Genomic DNA, 18865 nt, shown 5'->3' on the forward strand with positions numbered 1-18865 from the left:
ACACTTTGCCCCATCATCCATCATTAATAAAGATGTTAAACAGGACTGGACCCACTACAGACCCTTGGGGAACACTGCTAGTTTCTAGCCTCCAACTACACTTTGCATTGCTGTTCACCACTCCCTGAACCTGGCCATTCAACCAGTTTTCAGTCCACCACACTGTTTGCTCATCCTGCCCACACCTCCACATTTTGTCTATAAGGATCTTACAGGAGACAATGTCAATGAAGTTCAAGTGGACAATATCCACTGCTCTCCCCTCTAGGCCAGTCACTTTGTTCTAGAAGGTTATCCTTGATCAGTTAGTTGGTCAAGCATGGTGAGGCCATGCTGACTATTCCTGGTGACTTTCTGGTCCTTCTGTGATGGTTCATGGTCCTGCTGTGGTCTGGAGAAGAGAAGGCTCTAGGGAGATGTTAGAGAATCTTCCAGTGCCTAAAGAGGCAACAAGAAATCTGGAGAGAGCCTTTTCTACAAGGGCCTGTCAGGACAGGACAAGGGGGAATAGCTTTAACCTGAAAGAGGGGAGATTGAGTTTAAACCTTAGGAAGAAATTCTTTACACTGAGGCACTGGCACAGGGTGCCCTGAGAAGCTGCCCATGGCAGGGGTCTGGAACTGGATAAGCTTTAAGGTCCCTTCCAACCCAAACCAGTCTGGGATTCTATGACTCAATGAACTCTGATTCATGTGTGGAAATGGTTCACAGGCACCTGAAGTCTTTAGATGAAGCTTTTAGATTTTGTTAAAACTTTGTTTCTCTATAACTCATGCCTTTTTTTTGGTAGATTTTCCAGAGGAGATGCGGTTATTATGTCTTTCCCAATCTAACCTCTCCCCAGAATACCATACACTGAGGATTAAGCTGTGATAACATTTCAGGAGAGCGTTTCATAGGAAGCTTAGGCACTTCCAATGGGGCATGCTGCAATACGCTCCTGCAGGTGCTGAAGGGCTCTAAGAAGCACCTGGGCGGTCGGAGCTAGCGGACGTGCACACGGACCGGCCCCTCACGGGCCACCTCAGGCTGCGGGCGCGGGGCGGGAAGCGGCGGCTCCGCCTCTCTCGGGGGTGGTGGCGGCCTCGGGGCCGGCGGTAGGCGGAGGGCAGCGATGGCGGCGGCGGGGTCTGTGCGTTGCGCTCTGTGGCGGGGCGGCCTGAGGCGTTGGTACCACACCGAGCGCGGTGTCTACGGCTACTAAGCCGCGGAAAGCGGTCAGCAGGCGGACGGCGGAGCTGCGCGGTGCAGGGGCAAGCGGCAGAGCAGGTCGGGCACCCCCGTCCCCAACTCCATTCCCACCGGGACTGCGCTGAGGGGAGGGCGGCGGGACGTGCCCCGGAGAGGGGGTGCCGCTCGTCCCGCCGCGGCTCGGAGGGAGCTGGGTTCTGACGGGGTGGGTCGGGCCTCCCTGGGCAGCCCCGTGCTCGCTGCAGAGGGGTGACGGCCCCGCGGACCCTGAGAAGCACCAGCTCCGAGGGCGCTGAAACTTCGGTTTGAAGGGCTTTGTACTTAAGGGGCTGAGGGCGCCTGGATCCGGCCCGCGAAGCCTGGAAGTCTGGTGGTAGCGAGCCCAGCTTCAGGGGCTGAAGTGAGTGTGAGTGCACCCTCTGCGGGAGTTAACTCAGTGATGGGCTCGTGTGGAGTTTTACTGCTCCTAAAAGTACCCGTACCATGCCCCTGTGGTTTTCTTTGTTTATATTAATAGAATCACAGACTGGTTTGGGTTGGAAGGGGTCTTAAAGCTCCTCCAGCTCCAACCCCTGCCACAGGCAGGAACACCTTCCGCTGGAGCAGGTTGCTCCAAGCCCCTGTGTGCAACCTGGCCTTGAACACTGCCAGGGATGGGGCAGCCACAGCTTCTCTGGGCACCCTGTGCCAGCGCCTCAGCACCCTCACAGGGAAGAGCTTCTGCCTAAGAGCTCATCTCAGTGCCCCGTCTGTCAGGTTAAAGCCATTCCCCTTGTGCTGTCCCTACAGGCCCTTGTCCAAAGCCCCTCTCCAGGTTTCCTGTAGCCCCTTTAGGCACTGGAGCTGCTCTGAGGTCTCCTCTTAAGGAGCCTTCTTTTCTCCAGGCTGAACCAGCTCAGCTCTCTCAGCCTGGTTTCAGAGCAGAGCTGCTCCAGCCCACTGAGGTGCTTGAACTAGCTGAGTATTTGAATAGCTGAGTACAGATTAACTGTCTCCTGTTGATGCTTTCAGCTCAGTTTTATAGTAGAAAAATAACTTCAAGCAGAAAACTCTCAAGGGTAGGAGTGTCATCCCTGCATTAACACTTCAGGAAGCTGTAGGAATTAAGCCAATGGCACACAAGCAGGAGTGAAACCAGTTTGTTATCTCCTGGATGCTGAGTCCCATCTCTAAGCAGCCTCTTTGTTAAGCATGTAAAGGGTTAATATACTGTTAAATCATAGTTTTAAATTGCTTTAAAGGACTTTCTTGCTGAGATGTTAAGGTGTTTTTGGCACATGGGAGATGTAAAGGTTCTGCTCTTAAATTGCAGAACCTGTTACAGAAAAGGACTAGATTTGAATAGGCGGACTGGATGAATGTAATAGCTGGAGCGGAGTGCTAGCAATGGAAATATGAGTATCAGAGAAATAACTTTGTGAAGTGGTGTCAGAAGTCACATTGGTTTAGAAAATGAAAGTCCTCAGACCGAACACAGCACACTTTTTTATCAGCATGGACATTAGAAATGCTTTATTAACTGGTTCATATCATTTATTTGTAGCAGATTCTTGCTGTGATTGGTGTACAGTTTATCGACTGGTCTGTGACGTGTCCTCTGTGACGGTAACGTTGTGTACATGACCTTTGAGCTGGCTCAGTTTTGCATATGTCAGTAGTGGTTTTGACGTTGATGTGAAATGGTTGTAACTGTGTGTTGCTGGTGTGTGTTGAAAAACATGTCTGCAAATTAGTTTTTAGTATGCCTGGCTCAGCACATGCATGTGCTGTTGGGTGGTGGCATCTGAAGATGCAAGATTTTTTTGTTGTTTGAATTCATAGCACCTTATTGTTAAGACCTTATCCTCCTATCAGCAAGGAACAGGGAAGCCTAACTGGTATGATGGAGTTGGTTGAGGAAATAAGACTTTGCAGACTGGTAGTGTACCATTCTCAAGTTGGATGTACCTGTTGTAAAGAGATTCAAAGCAAGTTTCCTATGGATGTTCATACGAAGACAGGCTGAGAGTTGGGCTTGTTCAGCCTGGAGTATGAAAGGCTTCAGGGAGACCTTAAAGCAGCTTCTGGTGCCTAAAGGGGCTGACAAGAAATCTGTAGAGGGGCTTTTTACAAGGGCATGTAAGAATGAAACATGGGGAATGGCTTTAAACTGGAAGACGGGAGATTAAGGTTAGATATAAGAAAGTAGTTCTTTACTATGAGGGTGCTGAGTTGCTGGCACAGGGTGCCCAGAGAAGCTGTGGCTGCCCCATCCCTGGCAGTGTTCAAGGTCAGGTTGCACACAGGGGCTTGGAGCAACCTGCTCTGGTGGAAGGATGCTATGATATGATTCTATGAAAATGAAGTAGTTTTGCATATGTTTACAGGAGCCTAACTATGAGGGCAGCTGTGGGGGAAATCAGGAGTACACTCACTTGAGAATTGGATGGGTGAGCAGATTTAGCAGTTTAATGATGGGAGCTGTTGTGGGATGATAAGGTGAAAACTGCTTAGAAGAACTTTCTTTGCAGCCAGAATCTTGATGATTATCAGTGAACAGATTACTCCTGTATTTGTGCTGTAAATGGATGAAGTATAAGCACGTATATGGTACTGTTCTGCTTTATTTTTGTTTCAGTTGACCATGCTCTTGCTCGTTTAATAACCGCATACACTGAACATGGCCATAAGGCAGCCAAAATAAACCCACTGTTTGCTGGCCAAGCTGTTATGAACACAGTACCCGAAATCCAGGAACTGACTGATGTTCTTCAGGGGCCTCTCATTACTACAGGTATGTCTGCAGCCTTGGCACAGCAAGTTCTCTTCAGGGGTGATTTATTGAGAGGCTGTGGCCTCTGCAGAAGAGCCAAATATTGAGTGATGGCTTAATCAGTAGTGAACTGTTGGACTGAAAATTGTTAACTTCAGCTTATTTATATGTTGCAGAAATGGTGTAATGCGTGGCTACCTTCTAGCGTCTTTGGAAATCATGAAAATTCTTTCTTGTTCTTACAGCTCCTGAGATTACACATTAATTTCTTGTGTTGCTGTAACATTCTGTGGTTTACTATAATACTTAACACTGTAGTGCAGCTGTCAGGGCACTGGGGCAGAAGTCAAGACTTGTCTTTTGGATCTCTTAGATTCTTGCTGTGGCCTTGAACAAAGGAGGGTCTCTCTCTGTGCTTTATTTTCTCCACCTGCAAAACAGGTGCTTATGTACTTGTGATGCACCTGGACTGGAGCTCATCTGTCTGAGCCAGGAGATACTGAGTGCTGTACTGAGTCACAAAAACAGGGGCTTTGGGTCATTCATAGTAAACTCTTTCAGAAAGACATTTTGAGCACTTTACCTGTAATAATTTTGAGCATTTTACTCATAAATAAGCACAATATAGCTCATGATTTTGAGTACCTTACTCATAAATAAGCAAGAGACCCTCATCTGAGTAACCCTGAAGTGTGCACATAAAATGATTTGAGTTTTGCTTTAAAGTGAAGGAAAGGAAGACAAGACATTAATTTATACACTCAAAATGTTAATGTAATTGCAGGACAACAGTTTTGGTCTCAGTGCTTCTCCCTCCTCCCCCAGAGAGCTAAAAACGTTTATTTCCCACCAGGGCTTCTAAGCATGGGAAAAGAAGAGGCTTCCCTAGAGGATGTGTTGGCTTACCTGGACCATATATTCTGTGGGCATATTTCCATAGAAACAAGCCAGCTTCCAACTTTGGAGGAGAGAGAATGGTTTGCTAAAAGGTTTGAAGAGCTAAAACAAGAAGCATTTACACCTGAAGAGAAGAAACACCTGTGCAAACTGATGTTGGAGTCCCAGGTGCTTTGTTCGCTGCTATTGGATTGTGATAGGCATGAAGTCTGTTGTGAGCCCTTTAATGCTCCAGACATTATTCATGCAGGAAAGGAACAATCACTTTCCTGAAAGGCTTTGACAGTGTGTGCAAGAGGAGAAGTACAAGGTTTTGCTTGAAGAAGTGCTATACACAAACGCAGTGTATAGCACTTAGTGGAGGTTGTTGCTGTACCTGCTTAGCACCCATTATTGAAACAAATAGTGATACCTTTTGGTTTGTATTGAGTACTCTGGAAATTATTTCTAGGAAAATATTTCCAGCCAGTTACAAACCCCAAAGGCTTTTAGAACTAATTAGAACATATATTGTGTGTAATATGGATTCTTGTAACACATGGTCTTTATCATCCAGAAACACAAATAATGGCCCTTTAAACCCATGAGTAATCAGTCTTCAAAAGTGAGATTCTCTTAGGCTGATCTGACAGCTTATATTAAATGTTACTGCTGGGAAGGTAAGGTTGGGCAGAGCTCTGTGACATTTTGTGCTTTAATGTAGCTGTTCTGTTTTCCTTTCACCCTCATGATAATCTGTTATACTACCTTTAAAGTATGATGTCTCTTAAGGTTTTGGGAGAACAAAACAGAGTTGGACAGAGGTGTTAGCCATGTAGCACTGGTATCGATGCTGTTTTTCTGCAAAGGAGCCTTTGTTCAATTAATTCTGTACGGAAGTGAAAGACTTATGTACTTGCAAAATGTTTAGAGAAAATTTATTCCAATACTTCGGTAGTGTGAATATTTTTATTTCTCCAGCCCCCACTCCCTTTTCTCCCTGTGTTATCCAGAAGGATGGAAAGGTAGAAGAGCAGGATCTGTGAAGGTGTCCCTGTTTCCAGTTTTCCAAGTGGAAGGAGTGTTAAATGTAATATTTACCAATGACTAAACAGAAATATATGGCACATTTTGTATTTTTCTTGTCTCTTTGGCAGTTGGAGGAATTTGAGGGTGACACAGGAGGTTGAAATTGGGACTTTGATGTGATTTCAGTATGTCCAGAAGTATACTTAAAGTGTAGAATTTAACGTTGACAGGAAAAACTGCTTCTGTGTGTGATTAGTTTTTTATACATTATTCTTTAGAACTAAACGTTGCTTAAGTAGAAGGTGTTGAGCAGTTGGCTCAGATCTTTGGCTGTGGCTCAGTCTTTGCTTACAGCCTTCGTTTATTTTCAGTCTTCAGTTGTAAAACACTACAGACACATCCGGTGCTTCCAAAACTTTGTCACTTAGAGAGCTCTCTAGGATTAGATGAGTGGAGTGAAGTGAGAGGAAGATGATGTAAATATAGATTGGTTTCTTTTCCTTCTCTCAAGCATTCTTCGACCTGTGTACTAAGGACTATGTCTAATAGTAATCAACTGGAATGTTGTGCTTCCCAGCACTTTGCATCTCAGGATAGTTAAAGGTCTGTACTGTAAAAGAATACCTTAATTTTGACCCAAAATAGCTAAATTATCAAGAAATTTGTAAATTGCTCTGGTGATGTGTTTGTTCATGCATCTCCTTCCATGTTAGACGGAGAAAGTTTGGTCCTCAATCCAACATTTTTCTGCTCAAGAGAAGAGAAGCACTGATTTCTTGTAGTCACCATAACTTTTGTTCTTAGACTCTGTGGGTGGAGAATGACTGAGACTTTCTAGGGGAATGCTTAGGTTTGAATGCCTTAAAGGTACAAACATTATATTTCAATTTTATAAACAGAAGACTGCTGCTTAAAATAGCCTAATGCTGAACCTTTCCTGGTTTTAATAGGAGTTTGATCACTTCTTAGCCACAAAGTTTGCCACAGTGAAGCGTTATGGTGGTGAAGGAGCAGAGAGCATGATGGGTTTCTTCCACGAATTGTTCAAGATGTGTGCATACAGTGGGGTGACAGATATTATTCTTGGAATGCCTCATCGTGGAAGACTTAATCTTCTCACAGGTTTACTTCAGCTTCCACCTGAGGTAAAGATTTATAATCTCATTGGCAGTTGTTTTATGTCAGGTTTATTTGCAATAGAATAAAACTCCAGAAGTTTGTCATGTTGCAAATGCTGGAGCAATAAAAGTTAGCTGTGTGAGAGTGTTTTCCCCTCCTCTCAGCACTTCAGCCAAATGTCTGCAGGAGACTGTTAAAAGAACTCTAATGAAGGGATTTATGTGCTCTTACCAAAAGCATCCTGCAATTTCAGGAGTAGGTTCTATAAATGCTTTTCTTTCAATGCGTCAATGAATCTGAAAAGGCATTTTAACCAGATGTGTTTCCATGCAGCTCATGTTCCGGAAGATGCGTGGTTTGAGTGAGTTCCCAGATAATTCAGCAGCCATTGGGGATGTTCTTTCCCACCTGACGTCTTCTGTAGATCTTGACTTCGGTTCCCACAGGCCTGTGCATGTCACCTTGCTACCTAACCCCTCACATTTAGAAGCCATTAATCCAGTGGCCATGGGCAAGACACGAGGAAGGCAACAGACTCTGCTTGATGGAGATTACTCACCGGAGAGCTCTGCACAGCCTGGAGACAAAGTTATTTGCCTGCAGGTATTTTGCTTACAATTTGTAACTGATCTTTGTAAGACTTTCTGGACTAGCATGTGAAAGGAGGTGGTGTATACAGAAATATCAGTCAAAAGTGAATTAATGTAGAGTATCAAGAACTGGGATCCCCTTTATGAGAAAGAAGGGGGTGAGGAAGATTTCCAGGTGACATGTGTGTTGACACTGACATTTAAACAATTCTACTTCTAGGTTTTCAGAAGAACTGATTCTGCTACCTTCCTTTATTTTAATAATACTCTGCATTGAGAACCACATGTGCTTTTCCTCACAGACCACTTTTGTATTTAAACCACCGCTGTTAACTGCCTTTTAAATTAAATGGGAGAAGAGTTATCACCAGGTGGGAGTAGGCGTTAGTCCCAGTTCACTAGCATTTAACTTTCAAGCAAAGCATGTAGTGAATGCTGTGGTGACTGTCTCTCTTTTGTTCAGTGGTCAGTGACTTGCTACTGACTGCTGCAGCTTTGCTATAGCCATGATACTTGCAGTCATCTATACACTGGTGGGGCAACTGCAACAGATTATAGGTCAGTTCCAGGCAGGGATTACATCAGGCAGTCATGTACAGATGTTGACTGCTATGACCTTGTGTTAGCAATAAGCCTAAGTAAACTCTTAAGTCATTAGAAGAGAAGTCTGAAAGGAGTTAAGAAGTGCATCCAGCTGAAACTGTTCTACCTACTCAACGTAAAAGGTCTGTCTTAATGAGTTATGGATTTGATTTTCTGTTCCCCCAGTGTTTTCTAATGAAATTTTTCCATCTTGTTCCCTAATGTAGGTGCATGGTGACGCTGCCTTTTCTGGGCAAGGGATTGTTCCTGAAACACTGACCCTTTCTAATCTACCACATTTCAGAGTTGGTGGGAGCATCCACCTGATTGTTAATAACCAGCTGGGCTATACTACTCCTCCAGAGAGAGGAAGATCGTCTCTGTACTGTAGTGATATTGGTATGTATAGTTGAATTAGAGTCATAGAATCATTATAGAATCACAGAATGGTTTGGGTTGGAAGAGACCCTGAAGCTCATCCAGTTCCAACCCCCTGCCATGGTCAGAGACACTTTCCACTAGAGCAGATTGCTCCAAGCCCTGTCCAGCCTGGCCTTGAACACTGCCAGGGATGGGGCAGCCACAGCTTCTCTGGGCAATCTGTGCCAGTGTTTCACCACCCTCACAGGGAAGAATTTCTTATGAATGTCTTATCTAAATCTATCCTCTTCCACTTTAAAGCCATTCCCCTTTGTCCTATCTCTACATGCCCTTGTCAAAAGTCCCTTTCCAGCTTTGAATTCATATTAGGGATAGCTTAGGATAAGAAGGAAACAAAACTCCAATTCCCCACATACTCCATGCATATTAATAAGATGCAGGAACTGTGTAGAGAAAGTGTTGGGGAAATTAGTGCTGGTAAAAAAGTTGTGCTCAAACTATCACAACGGTTTGAACTAACTGCACTTTCTCTCAGGGAAGACGCCTACAGCTTATCCTAGCTCTTGTCTCAGAGAGCATCTTTTGTAGATTTGTTTCTGTTAAATACACTTGCATGAGTTGTCTGTAGTTTTTGGCACAGTAGGTGTATGTCAGCTTTCTTTGGAAGGAGTTGGGTGCAATTTCTTTTATGTTTTGATTCCCTGGCAGGTAAAATTGTTGGATGTGCAGTTATCCATGTGAATGGGGATGATCCCGAAGAAGTTGTCCGTGCCACACGACTGGCTGTTGAGTACCAACGCCAATTCCGCAGGGATGTGATAGTTGACCTGCTGTGCTACAGGCAGTGGGGCCACAATGAACTTGATGAGCCGTTCTTCACAAATCCCAGCATGTACAGAATCATCAGGTAAGGGCAGCATCACCTGATGGGGAACCCAAAACCTACTTCATAATGAAGATTCTTTGCCTTACTGACAAGTATTTATGTAAGTGGAGCTACGCTGTCAGCAGCCCTTGGCTAAGGTGGGAGTTCTTGAATATGTAGCTTGATGCCTCTTGGGGAGCAGTCTTGTACATAGCCCTTGAATTTCCAGCTCATGGTTGCTAGTAATCAGAAGGCAAAGATGTCTTGTGTGTCCCATTATCTTCTGTGTATATAATGTGGAAGAGGGGGCAGGAAACCAGTACAATGTTCGTCTCATCTTTGCCTGGTTCTGCTGATTCCAATGGGGACTCATCTTGACAAGTATTTAAATGTATTCAGATTATTTCCTTATCCCCAGATTAAAATACACATGAAAATTTATTGGCCAGTGAATTCTGGTGTTTTAGGTGAAGCATTTATGGGATGGATGGCTTGATTCTCAGCTAATACTGAAATTCTACTGTCAATTTGACTGAAGAAAATACGCATGATAGCACAGAGTCAGTCTAACTGGGAGGGTTTGTTTGACTTCCTTTTACTTCTAACTGTGAACTACAGGCACTTTTTAAAATAAAGAACGGTAAAGCACATATCCAAGAGAGAATTATTATCTTTCTGGAGGTGCCAGGAAAACAAATTTGATGCAAATGAGTATAATGCACCAGGACATACTTTATATTTTAGTTTTCCATAGTACGTGACAGTAGTAAGATGGTATTTCCTTGTTCTGCAGTGATATTGTTTTCAGGCTCAAAGTGCATGCAGTTTATTTCCTTCCCTGACAGATCGCGTAAGAGTATCCCGGACACATATGCAGAACACCTCATTGCTGCTGGGCTCATGACTGAGGTTGAAGTGTCTGAGATAAAGACAACATACTACTCTAAATTGAATGATCATCTCACCAACACGACTTTATATAGCCCACCTCCTACCAACCTGCAGGCTCAATGGAAAGGCTTCGTTGAGCCTTCTGCTACAATCACAACTTGGGACACAGGGATGCCTGTACCTCTCCTGCAGTTTATTGGAGCCAAGTCTGTAGAGGTGCCTGAAGAACTCCAGATGCACAGCCATCTTCTGAAGACCTATGCACAGGTCCAGAGAGCGTAATGATGCTTCTAGTCCTGATGCTGAAAGATACAACCTGTTATAGGAAAAACTCTAAACACTGCAAGGCTGCCAGTTAGAGAAGAGCATAGTATTCTTTAGGATAAACAGCTTGCTCTCTTTTCAAAGCTGGGATTATACCATTTTCCTTCTGGTTTTGAAGACAGACATGTCCTCTCCTCCAGATCTGACCACATACTTCTGTTATTTCAACCATATTTGGTTGCAATGAATAAAAAAGCTTATAGAAAACACAAATAATAGAAGCTATTATGATTAGTTACTATCATTTATATAGTTATCTAGCTCATGTATATAGCTATCTAGTTGAAGATGTCCCTGCTTACTGCAGGGGAGTTGGACTACATGAGCTTTAAAGGTGCCTTCCTACCCAAACCATTCTATGATTTTATGATTCTGTGATTCCATGATGCACTCTATGATTATAATGAGTGCTTTATGAGAGAATGAATCAGTAATTTGGTTATGGTGCACACAGTTCCTAGAGCCAGTAGTGAGTGTTCATGTTTTGTATATACAAATGTAAGCATAAACACGTGGTCAAGTTTGACAGACAGCTTTTGGTAGCTGCTAGGTGGGTGTGCAGGAATTGGATTGGTTTGGGGCTGTGAACATTTCTGGGTGCTGACCACGTGCAAGTGTCTGGTTGGCAGCTGCAGAGAGGCCGTGAGTTGGGTATTTGGGATGACCGATGTTCTTATGATTTTTTTTGCCTGCATTTCTGCAGGCGAGAACAGAGCAGAATACTGGAGACTGAAATACATTGACCTGGTGTATTTCTGCACTGCTAACCAGGGAAACCAAAAGTCTGTCAAGAGCACACTCTGTGCTGAGATATTTAGCAGTTTCAGGCTAAGATCTCATTTGTCAGTTCACAATGTGTTGACTGGTATGTGAACACCGGGGTCATCCATGGCTCTGTGATCCTCAGGATCACAGAGGGCAACCTGCTGCAGGATGATCTGAGCTAAGACTGTGTGTATACCATTCCTAAGGTGGCTGCAGGAATACAGCATTTCTCTCTATGGCATGTTATTTCTTTCATAGCTTCTGCTATTGATCTGTGCCACCAGAAGAGCTACAGGTGGAAAAAGGCAATAGAGTAACTTTTCTGTGTTGTTTACTTGTTTAGTCAAGAGTTCAGAAAATGGAGGAAGGAAAAAAGCTGGACTGGGCAACAGCTGAAACTTTAGCATTTGGTTCTCTGCTGTGCCAAGGTAAGAGACTTCGAGACAGCAGGCCGTGTGCTTTGATGTCAATAAAGTCTAACGTTTGTGCTTTGATGTCAGTAAAGTCTAACGTTATACTTCTTAGCGTGTTCTAAGTCTAAAGATTGAGCTGATTGATATAAATTTGGCAATTAGCATTTGCATGGTAGTAGGAGAAGGTAAATATGAATCCTGTATGTCACTAATTGTGGATTGAGTACTAAATGTCTTAACGAATTACTGCTGCCCCCCAAAAACTCCCCAAAACCATCTATGTGTAGAGCTAAGCACATGAGCAATGCAGCTGCCATCAGTGGGGCCTCCCAGATACTTCTAGAGAGTTTTTCATGCTGCTACTTCTTTTCCATCTGCTCTAGCCTGAATTCATATCTCCATTTACATATGATACAGAATACACACTTCTTGCAGTTTGCTTCTGTAAATTGAACCATTTACCACAAAATAATTCTTGGCTGCAGAGAGGAGAAAAGAGAAGTGTCTGAGCCTCTCTGTAGGCACATCCCACATCTTGGGAGTTGGAGCTGCTGCTGGATAAGAATTCCATCTTGTATTTGATGTTGCTGACGAGGGGAAATCAAAGAAGAGACATAGCAAGAGAAGTAATGTTTTAGAAGTGGGGAGTTGTTGTTCTGCATGTTTTCTTTTTACATGACTTGCTAATCCAGTGTTTTGTTTTATTGCTTGGCAAGGGTTTAATGTCAGACTAAGCGGACAAGATGTTGGCAGAGGAACCTTTAGCCAACGCCATGCAATGCTGGTTTGCCAAGAAACAGATGATACCTACATTCCCCTGAATCATATGTCCCCAGACCAGAAAGGTTTCCTAGAGGTACGTTCTGTGGTCCAGAAGACAACCTGCTTCAAGTTATGCTGAAAGAGAATGTGTATGTCAAAGCTGCTGAGACGTGTAGGTAGCCTCTATGTTCTGGCAACCACCAGATACAGAGAGTAGAAACTGTCAGGGCCCCCACATTCTTTGTAGTTATCCTCTTTAACAAGGGATTTTCCTTTTTCTTGAGAGATCAGCTATTATTCTTTTCCCCTCAGTGTCTTCATTCAAAAGGAAAACCAAGAGGTGACCATCAATTGCCTTTAGGAGTATATGTCCTTGGTGTGCTTAGCTCTGATGTGCCTGGTTCCAAAGGTTCTTAACCTGGGGTTGTCTTCTTCCTCACCCACCCTTCCCAACAATTTCCTTTTGTTAGGTGAGTAACAGTCCCTTGTCTGAAGAAGCTGTACTTGGTTTTGAATATGGAATGAGTATTGAGAGCCCTAAGTTACTGCCAATTTGGGAAGCTCAATTTGGAGACTTCTTTAATGGAGCCCAGATAATATTTGACACTTTCATCTCTGGAGGTGAGTGGACAAGGAGCTAATATATTTTAAAATCATTTACTAAGCACATTTTTAGAAAATACTTCATCTTTAAAGTAAAAGGGCACCATGTTGAGAAAAGAATTCTGTTTTCTGAAAAAGTCTTGTGAGCTTGTGAGTCCTGACTTCTGTGCAGCTTTCCTCTGGAGACAGTCCATCTAAAATGAAAGTCACCCACCTTTGGCAGAAACAGTCCTTCCAAAATGACAGTTGATTATATTAACAGCCTTTCTTTCTCACCCCCCCAGCTTTATTTTACTGTGTGTATTATGGTTGATAGCTTTTTAGGCTGAACCTTTCCTTCACAAGGCATCTGAAAAATTTCTGAAGCAATACAGAAGGAAAATTGTGATTATTTACAACAAACCAGCCCCACAACAATGCCTTACAACCAGCCTCTGAGTTTGACTGTAGCATGTTTTCTGAGTGCTCAGATAGAAGATCTCTCTGAGCTGGAACATGCTGAGGAAATGCAAAGGTGTTTCTGGAGTGGGATATTTGTATGTAGGTTCCCAGAGTTCTGGCATTCCCTCTGTAATCACAGATGGAAACTCAGAGGCTGTCTTAGCCCACCTGCCTTCACCATGTGTTTGAAGCTGGGATGAGTTACCTTCTGGATTGGAGTGTAATCCCTGAAGTAGCTCGGTCTTCTGGAAGCCCAAAGTTACATGATAACGTCGGGTCATTTTATGTGTGCTGTTTCACTGCTGGGAATCCCATGGCAAAACACTAGCAGCGTGCTTCAGGCTTGTAGGTAATGAGTGGAAATTAGCTGAGTACTAAAACCTGAGTAGTTTATGCAGATTTATGTGTTTTGTGGCTGTATGTTCTGTGGACATTATGTTTTCTTTCCTCCTCATTGTGTGTTTTCAGGTGAGGCCAAATGGCTTCTGCAGAGTGGGATAGTGATTCTGCTTCCCCATGGCTACGATGGTGCAGGCCCTGAGCACTCGTCCTGCCGGATGGAACGTTTCCTACAGGTACCCCACCACACCTCTTAGGTTCACATATCCCCCATCACAGCACTGACAATCAGTGTTCTGTGAGTCTTGCTGCAAAATGTCCCGTTCCTGATGTACCTGCTAGTGACATCAGAAGCGGGTGATATACCAGGATCATACCACCATGATGAGATAGGAACAGTCTGGCCTGAAAGTGGAGGAAGAGCAGGAACTGTGATGGAAAGGTGTAGGTCTAGATGTGGTGAGGAAGCAGCTTTGGTGTGTGGCAACATGAGGTTTCCTAACATGAGATCTGCATAGTGCTTGCTGATGTGCTGTGCCCTCTGCAGACAGTCCTAGTGCCACATGCATCAGTACTGCCCACTGTCCTTGTTCTCATTGTTGCTCCTCAGCAATGTCACTGTTCCACAGAGTCCAGTAGCGAGCCAGAATTGCTGAACTGTGAACAGCAGACCTCTGATGAGCACTTCCGATAGAAAACATTTTGGGGATTGGCATCAGAAACAGTCAGTCACCCTTTTGAGCAGCCATTCACAGATCATACGAACAGGTGCTGGACACTATTAAATACCAGTTAGTAAACCTGTGTCACATTTTAAAAAGCCCTCAACTAAATATCCACCGTTGTGCCCTTATGACTACAGTACGTAAATGAAATCCTTCTCATCTGAGTAATGGCTTAAGGAAGGGGTTGAGCATGTTTAAAGGAATGCTGCTGTTCTGAGGAAGAAATCATGACCTCACCACTTAGGAAAACTGTCATGCCCTGGTTACAGTGTGCTGGAAGGAGGCAGTTCAGGTACAATCTTACAGTTAAATGCTGAAGCCATTTCTTCTCTGAGGTTGTTCTTCCCTTGCAATCAATGTCTGAGTTGAGCTATTTGTTCTTCTATGCTAGTTAGTGTGCCTTATGTGCCTGGATTCCCTCTTGTGTATTTGGCTCACTGCTTGCTTCTTGACAAGATATTGCTGTGTTCCCCCTTGTACAGATGTGTGACAGCTCAGAAGAGGGAGTTGATGGAGACCAGGTGAACATGTCAGTTGTCCATCCCACCACCCCAGCACAGTATTTCCATTTACTCCGGCGGCAAATGGTCCGAAACTTCAGGAAACCTCTCATTGTTGCTTCTCCAAAAGTGTTACTCAGGCTCCCTGTAAGCTGAAAACTTATTTTCATTTTTCCTCTTCTTCTTCCTCCTTTTCTGTGTTCTCTTCCACTTTGTTCTCTCTCTGTTTTGGGGTCAGATCAATGGGGTTTTGCCTGTTTGGGGCTAGATAGGTTAAGTATTAAAGCTGGGTGGATATGAGCCAGAAGTAAGGTTGACTCTAGATCTGGTGGTGTTCTTGAGAATCTTGTCGTCTCAGCCTTCGTCACTGGGAATAGGAGGGAGAGGGAAGATGCTATCTTTTGTACTTACCAAAATCCTGTCTTGGTATCCTCTCCCCAGCTGTGGCCTGAGGGAAGAGGCAGCAAGATTTGGTAACTTCCAGCTCTTGCCCATGCAGGCTGCTGTATCGAGTGTTGAAGAAATGGCTCCGAGGACAACCTTCAAACCTGTCATTGGTGACTCCTCAGTAGATCCTAAAAGGTAGCTGAACTTCCTGAGAGGAAAAGCTCAGAAAGGCTATCCTTTCCGTTTGTCTTACCTGATAGTTCAAGTCTGAAGTGCTATGAAAGAGGTGACTTCAGGGGAAAATGTTTTGCAGGGGGTGACTTAGTTTTACTTGTTTCTCTCCTTTTCTTCTGCTTACTTGTTGGTAGTTACCATATCTGTCTGCACAATAGTAAGGTGTCTTGGCCTTCGGCCCTTGCTGCCGTGGAGTTGTGACCATAGTTCTTAATCTGATGGTGCTGTTCCATGCCATGTCCATTAGCTGACAGTCACTGGGAACAGCTGTGATGTGATGAAGAGGTGCAGAATTCTTGTGCTGTTGGAACACCTGGGCTGATGGAGTGAAGGCAGTAATAACTTTTGCCTGTGCATCTCTCTTCAGATATTAGAGAATACTATTCACAGTGGGCAGTTGTGGCCTTTGGGCTTTTTTTTACCTCCTAAGGTTCTTACCTGGTCCTTGTCCCAGTGGTACCCAAGTCTGACAGCATCCCTGATGTTTGCATCCTTAGCCACAGTCAAAAGGCTGGAAGTATCTCAAGTGTCTTGAAGTGGTGTGGTGAAGTTGCTTTTGAAGTTGCTCCTTGCTTTTGTCCAGTAAGGTCAGGCAGCCAGGACCTCACCTGTTGCTGGAGGGTACTGTGTGTCTCCAGCAGGCATGGAAGAGAACTGTCCTTTGGAGGTGCTTCTCTCACTCTGGTATATTCTGTACAGAGAGCACATAGATGAGTAGCTTCAATTAGGTGGTTAATTTTTAGGTTGTTAAAGCTAAGAGAGATAAATCCCACTGTAAGGTAACTTTCTCAGGACTACTGACTGAGTCTGGACAGGACTTCCAGACTTTGGCATACTGCTCCCAAAGGTTAGTTGGCCAACTGCTGGAGAGGAGTAGGAGGGAGGGGAAGGCAAAGAAAAGGAAAGATGGTCTAGGATAGCAGTGAAGTTGTCTTTAAACTTTGGCTGGTTGTTTTTATTGAAAGAGTGAAAATGTTCTGCATAGAGTATCTGCAAAATGCTAAACTCGGAAACATTCTTACTTCCCTTTAGTGTCACCCGCGTGGTGCTCTGTTCTGGTAAGCACTACTACGCTTTGGTGAAGCAGAGAGAGAAACTAGGACTGAAACAACACAATGTGGCTATTCTGAGACTTGAAGAACTGTGTCCTTTCCCCCTGGAAGCTCTACAGCAAGAGCTGGGCAAATACAGTCGTGCAAAAGGTCAGCCAGATGGTTACCTTTGTGTTTCTACACTGAACTAAATGTGTTGCCTGCCTTTTAGGATGAAGAGTTGTAGTGGCTTTTACCTCTTTGAGCTTTCCTCCCATACATTTAGTGTTTCTGGACTGAGATAATACAGACATCTACCACTTGTGCTAAAAAAACTTCGTTACCTTCCATAAAACACTACTAAAAATCCAGGAGAAGCATTTTGGTCAGGTTTTGCATTGATCTTTGCAGTCCAGTCCTTTAAGCAGCTTTTGAAAATGGCAGTATAAAAGCAGAATATATCCACACTATACCCTAATGGTGGACTTACTTTTGGTTTGAATTTAGCAAGCTGTGACCTGCAAGAGAATTTAATCTGGCAATCCTTGATTGCACAGATAATGCCAAAACAAAAAAGGCAGAGGTGCTACAAAAAACAAAGCTATTCTTGAGCTGCTCAGAAGATAAATCTGAGTGTTTGCAATGTACCCTTATCCTTCCTTTAGCCTTCATCTGGAGTCAGGAAGAACCAGAGAACATGGGTCCATGGTCCTTTGTGTCACCACGGTTTGAAAAGCAGCTGGGCCTTAAGGTAAGATGTCCCCATGGTGTTTTAGTTTTTAAAAGGAAGTTGGAAGTTCTCCTTGAATGGAAACTTTTGTGGTGCTTAAACAAAAAACCTAAGCCTGATGCCTAAACCAAATTTGTGTTCTAATTTAAGCTGCTTCTAGAATCACATAAGAGTTTGAGTCGAAAAGGACCTTAAAGCTCATCTAATTCCAACCCCCCACCATGGGTAGGGACACCTTCCACTACAGCAGGTTTCCAAGCCCCATCCAACCTGACCTTGAATGCTGTCAGGGATGGGGCAGCCACAGCTTCTCTGGGCACCCTGTTCCAGGGCCTCGCCATCCTCACAGAGAACTTCTGACTAAGATCTAATCTAAGTCTCCTGTCTTTCAGTTTACTCTTTATAGTACCTTTTAGTGGTGGTGAGCAGGACTGGAGCTTTCTTTTACCCGGTATTTAGTCAAAGTAGATGGAATAATGAAAGACCCCAGGTAGGAAACGACATGCTTGAAGTGAGTAGAAGGAGAACCCAAAACTGCTGTTTACTCTGGCAGAGTCTGTACTACAGTATTCTTGGAGCCGTGGTCTTTGGGAGATGCAGGATAATTTCCTGCATTACTGCCATCTGGGACTGCCCAGTATCTGACAGCAGACACCACCATGGCATCAGAGGACCTTGAGATGTGATCCTGTGTTTATGCTCCATTAACAATTTCCTCCTGACTCCAATTACAGTTCCGCCTTGTGAGCAGACCTCCTTTACCAGCCCCAGCAGTTGGCATTGGAACCCTGCACCACCAGCAGCAGGAAGACATCCTTACTAAGACATTCATATAAGTCTTCAGTGGGCAGACAACTCCTGTGTCAGTCATAGTTGGTGTCTCCTCCTGTGAAGAACAAAAGACAGACCCTTAAGACCTTTTAGTTCTCCAAAATGAAAAAAAAACAACCATCAAGTTCTGCAATAATGAAGCAGTTTTTCACACAGAGGAAGAGCTAGAGCTGAGAGGTGGTGCCTGTTACTGTAGATACTGCTCATTCTCTTGTAGTATTTTCTACCAATATCTTTTAATTAAAAGTCTAAATAAATAAAAATAATCCAGTCCAGGGGGCAGATGGACGAGGCTGGCTGTAACATACCTTGTGTCAGATTGCTTACTTGCACTTGATGGTTTCCTGGGAAGTTGCATGTGTGGAAACAGTTGCTTCCCACCTAAGTGTTAGTGCTGATTGGTTCAATGAATGCTTCCCCATGCCTGGGAGAGAGACATTTCTCTAGCAGAGTGTTGTGGATTTTCTTGTTTCTTTTCCTATGGTCCAGGAATAAAACCTGGGC

General features: G+C 44.0%; 1 protein-coding gene across 1 annotated transcript; it reads left to right on the plus strand.

The window, feature by feature from the left end:
* Positions 1 to 904: 904 nt before the first annotated feature.
* DHTKD1 (dehydrogenase E1 and transketolase domain containing 1) lies at positions 905 to 18810 on the plus strand. The gene is given in 18 exon segments (XM_061368093.1): positions 905 to 1201; positions 1203 to 1269; positions 3809 to 3964; positions 4797 to 5008; positions 6799 to 6993; positions 7301 to 7570; positions 8367 to 8538; positions 9229 to 9427; positions 10231 to 10543; positions 11709 to 11793; positions 12495 to 12634; positions 13011 to 13161; positions 14053 to 14159; positions 15131 to 15295; positions 15648 to 15730; positions 16802 to 16971; positions 17466 to 17551; positions 18265 to 18810. Coding segments are annotated over 18 exon segments (2760 nt in total). The 5' UTR covers positions 905 to 1114; the 3' UTR covers positions 18367 to 18810.
* Positions 18811 to 18865: the final 55 nt, after the last annotated feature.

Source organism: Neopsephotus bourkii, unplaced genomic scaffold (genome assembly GCF_033783945.1).
Source record: "Neopsephotus bourkii isolate Nb327-2 ecotype Australia unplaced genomic scaffold, CSIRO-AGI_Nbou_v1 NB_1423, whole genome shotgun sequence".
Taxonomy (NCBI): domain Eukaryota; kingdom Metazoa; phylum Chordata; class Aves; order Psittaciformes; family Psittacidae; genus Neopsephotus; species Neopsephotus bourkii.